Source organism: Eimeria mitis, genomic scaffold, assembly GCF_000499745.2.
Source record: "Eimeria mitis Houghton genomic scaffold, Emh_scaff2302, whole genome shotgun sequence".
Lineage (NCBI taxonomy): Eukaryota > Apicomplexa > Conoidasida > Eucoccidiorida > Eimeriidae > Eimeria > Eimeria mitis.
The window spans coordinates 2,466-7,091 of NW_013570633.1; the positions used below are offsets into that span (position 1 = coordinate 2,466).

The following is a 4,626-nucleotide window of genomic DNA, read 5'->3' on the forward strand; positions in this document are numbered from 1 at the left end:
GCCGCTGTCGCCGTCGCCAGTTGCGTGGGAGAGTTTCTATCACCGGCGTTATAAGAATCCAGTACAGGTTGTGGCTGCAGCAAGAGCAGCAGCAGCAGCAAGATAAAAACCAGCAGCAGCAGCAACAAATACAACAGATATAGCAGCAGCAGCAGCCGCTGCGTGTGCCTTTTTCTGTGAAAAAAGGATCCCGTGGCGATGACTGCAGATGCTGGCAGCCGCTGGTTGAGGATGGATAGTTTTGTACAGGGTAGGTTGGGGCGTTTGCTGCTGCTGCTGCTGCTGCTGCTGCTGCTATATGTAGCAGCAACTCCCAGCTGCGCGGGTGCTTCTGTAGAAGAACCAGCTGCTGCTGATGCGGGAGAGGCTTCGCTTGAGGGTTCCCCAGATGCAGAAGGTGAAGCAGCAGGAGCAGCAGCAACAGCAGCAACAGCAGCAGGAGCAGCAGGTGTGGGGAGCCGACGAGAGACAGTCACCTCCGTTCGACCCCGATCCCGACGATCCTCACGATCCCCATCAACTGCTCCCAGGGGCCCAGGCAGTGTGGGGCGCAGCAGAGGCAGCAGCAGCAGAGGCAGCAACAGACCAACAGCAACCGCCACAACAACCACCAGCAACGGGAACTCCCCTTGGCTACCATCAGCAGCAGGATATGCTAGTACAGCTCTTCTGGGTTTACTTGTTGCTTATGTGCTGCTAGCAGAACGCCGCAATGCAGCAGCAGCAGCAGCAAGAGATAAAGAAGTTGAACAGGGACTGATTGCAGCAGAGAGCAGACAAGCAACAGATGCAGCACTAGAAAGAGAAAAAGAATTTTGTTTATCAACACAACAAGAACTAGAGAGACTAAATACAGAAATGAAGGAAGCAGATGCTCTGCTGCAGCAGCTGGATAGGAGGAGAGACGAAGCGGTAGCCAAGGCAGCAACAAAAGCAATAGAAGCAAAAGCTAGAGAATCAAAAGAGATAGCAGCACTACAAGAAAGAATGCATAAAGCAATAGCAGCAAAGCATGAAGCATATCTCAGTCTAGATGTAGCTAGGGTGCTGCAGGGGGTTAAGGACGATGCAGCAGCAGAGGCTCTGCTGCAGCAGCTGCAGCAGGAGAACAGTATTCTAGCAGCAGAAGAAGAAAGGATAGATGCAGCACTGGCGGGGCTGCAGCAATCGGAGACAGTTGAAGATGCACTAGCAAGCAAGAAGAGACAGCTGCAGCAGCTGTCTCTGCTGCTGCAGAGCAGCAGAGAGGAGCTGGAGCTGCTGAGGGCAGAGATGCCGGAGAAGGATACAGAAGCACTAAAGGAAGAAGCTGCAGCATTGTCTGAGTCTATGAATAAGCTAGAAGAGGAGTTGCAGCAACTGCAGCAGCAGCAGCAGCAGCAGCAGCAGCAACCAAGTGAGGAACAGGTACTAATGAAACAAATACAAGATATAGAAAGAGAAGCAAGAAANAGCAGCAGCAACCAAGTGAGGAACAGGTACTAATGAAACAAATACAAGATATAGAAAGAGAAGCAAGAAAGCTAGAAGAAGAGCTAGAAGACCTCAGAGAGGCCCCCTCTCTATACATGGTAAGAGAGATGGTGCTGAAGGATGCACAGGAGGAGCTAGAGAGATACAAGCAGTCTCTCGATAGGCTGCTGACGCCGCCAGAGCCCCCTATAGAGATATATCCTTTTCTTGAGGAGGAGCAGGCAAAGCTATACCCAGAGGAGCGGGAGCTGCTGCAGGCGAGACAGGAGTTAGTATTGATGGATGAAAAATATAAAACACTAGAAGCAGAGGCACAGATACCAGCTGGAAACGCAGAAGAAGTTCAACTCGCTAAGGCCCTTTATACACTACTCAAAGCAAAAGCTTTTGTTACTGATGAAGAACTAAAAGCAGCAGGAGCTCTGGCTCTAGCTGATAGATTGAATGCTTCACGGGATATGCCGCCGCCGGTGCCTCCATATCCTAGTGGGTACGGAACACCCACCATTGGTGCTGCAGGTGACCCCATGTCTCCTGCTGCTGGAGACCTACTGTCTCCTTCTGGTGAGGGCCCGCTGTCTCTGTATGGAGACCCACTGTCTCCTTTTGGGGGGGGACAGGAGGCGTTTGGTGCAGCTATGGGGGCTGATGAAGAAGTATCTCACCTGCAAGACCCTGAGTCTGTTCGTGTTGCGAGAGATGCAGTGATTGCAGCAGAGAAACGTATCGATGATAAAGTAGAAAGAAAGAAAGCAGTAGATGATGGTCTGGGTCACCTGTATGCAGCAATACCAGAGATGCAGCAGTATATACAACAGCTAGAGAGAGGTGTTGAGAATCTACGTAGAAAGCTAAAGGAGCAGGTAGAGGAGCCTGAAGCTGTTGCGTTTGCTTCTATAGAAAATAGAACAAAAAGAATAAATGATAGATTAAGATTACTAAGAAGAATGAGGCATAAATACTATGAATTCTCCCCAGATATGTTTACATATCTCGCTGGTGAAGGTGACCCTCAGCATGCATGGTTGGGTTTCTTAGAAAGAAATGTTGATGATTCTCTTATAGCACTAAGAGAAATCCTAGAGAGCTACACAGAGATACGGCTCTCAAGCAGCAAAGCTCAGCATCTTCTTTGGGGGTTTAGGTTGACGGAGACACTGCAGCAGCTACCAGTAGCACTGCTAATACAGAGAGCATCAGAGGGGCCTGCTGGGGAGTTGCAGCAGCAACATATAAACAACAGATGGCAAGAGATAGAGGGGGAGTTGTATGCTCTTGAAATACAAAAAGAAGCATACGAGCAAAGTGCTGATGAACTGAGACAAGGACTTAATGTACTTTCTGCTTCTCGGTATTGGTGTGTAGAGTTGCCGCAGACGCTTGTTGCAGCTCATTCATATCTGGTGAAGCTCGAGGAGACAGTGAAATATCTAGAGAAAAAACAAATGTGGTTGTTGTCTATAAGCAGAGAAAGTATAGCGGAGACAGTCAACCAAAGTTTCTTGAATGCTATAACAGAAGCAAAGAGAAGAAAAGAAGAATATGGAGACGATGAAGAAATACTAAAGAGTGTACATGAAGCTCATATGGAGGCACTACAAGATACAGAAAACCAAATATATAAAACACTAGAAAGAGCAGAAAGAAGAGAAGCAGATTTCTGTCCCCACTTCGATGTCGCCACACTACCAGCTATAAGACCAAAAGCACCAGCAGAACCACCACGTATGTCTCAAGAGGAGAGAGAAGAAGAAGTATTGAGAGAAACACCACATGCAGTTAATATAGAAGCTCTTGAGAACCTCACTGGGCTTACACTCCCTAATGTGCTGCAGCTGCGGAAAAAGAAAGCCCCCAAAAGAGCAGAAAACCCATGATGAGGTATAGAAGGAGGAGACAGAGAGGAGACAGAAAAAAAACGCAATCTAAACAAGCAAAGCAGACAAGCATCTGCTCTTCCTGCTGCTGCAGTTGCTGCTGCACTTACTGCAGTAGCAACTCAAGTTATCTCTGCTGCAGCTGAAGGTGAAGGTGCGTTTGCTGCTATGCCCATCACTGACGAAACAAACAACGCCACCGGCTAGGCCCCTCTCCTCCACGATTGCCGTCATCAGCAGCAGGATTTACAGCAGCAGCAGTTGCTGCTGCTGCTGCTGTTTCAGCTGCTGCTGTGGGCAGCAGCACTTTTGCTGCTGCCGGTGCTGATGAGGGTTAGACTGTTTCCTTGTGCATGCTCCTTCTCTCCTTCTTCACTTGCTGTCTCTTTTCAGTTGTGTGTCTCTTTTGTGTGCTTCTTTGCTTGTCTATATTATTCCTCTCCTTGAGCATTCATCGTTGACTTTTGGGGGGTTGTTTGTTGATATTTCTCTGCGCTGTTGTGGGTTTTGGCTTTTATGCCTGAGTTAACTGGCTACACTATATTTCAAATGAAGAAGATGAATGCATGCATGCTTGCATGCATGCATGCATGCATGCATTTATCTTCTGAGCTATTGCTCACCCTTCTTTGTTTCTCCAGGGTCTCTAACTGTGTCTTCTTTTCTTTTACTTTTCCATCTTTGTGTACCAAACCGATCTGTATTAATGTAGTCCTCGCAGCAGCTGCTCCAGCACATTCTGCTGCTGCTACTGCTGCTGCTGTTGCTCTTGCTGCAGCAACACCTGCGCAAGCAGCGTATGAGGACTCGATGTTCACCCCGGCAACAGACGCTGCTGCTGCAGGAAGTGCTGCAAGACAAACTGCAGTCCCCTGGAGGGTTTTTTCTTGAGAATAATTTTAAAGTGGAGAAGAGAGAGGTTCACATGAAATGTTTAGTTTTCAGTATTTATGTCCCAGATATGCACTTACCGCTATTGAGGGGAGAAGGGGCTTCACTCTTAGGGTTTAGGGTTTAGGGTTTAGGGTTTAGCTCAGGGTCTTAGAGAAAAGTTTAGAGTTACTGCGGAGACACAGTGCTTCTATAGCAGGGTTTAGTATCTATTGTTTGGGGTACAGGAGACATGGCAACAAAGCGGTTGTTAGGAAGAAATATCTCCTATTCAGAATTTTGCTGTCTCCTTTGACTGCGAAAGGGAAAGTAGAAGAAGGAGACACTTCTTACTAGGCAACAAATATTTTAAAGAAGTCAAACAAAGTTTTTGTTAACACAAGAC

General features: G+C 47.7%; 2 protein-coding genes across 2 annotated transcripts; both read left to right on the forward strand.

Annotated features, from left to right (window-relative positions):
* Positions 1 to 231: 231 nt before the first annotated feature.
* EMH_0051760 (uncharacterized protein) lies at positions 232 to 1,485 on the forward strand (the record flags this gene model as incomplete). The annotated part of the gene is given in 2 exon segments (XM_013496800.1): positions 232 to 1,449; positions 1,453 to 1,485. Coding segments are annotated over 2 exon segments (1,251 nt in total).
* A 95-nt stretch (positions 1,486 to 1,580) lies between these two features.
* On the forward strand, positions 1,581 to 3,350 carry EMH_0051770 (uncharacterized protein; the record flags this gene model as incomplete). The annotated part of the gene is made up of 1 exon (XM_013496801.1): positions 1,581 to 3,350. One exon carries the CDS (start codon positions 1,581 to 1,583, stop codon positions 3,348 to 3,350), a length of 1,770 nt encoding a protein of 589 aa, XP_013352255.1.
* Between the last annotated feature and the right edge of the window lie 1,276 nt (positions 3,351 to 4,626).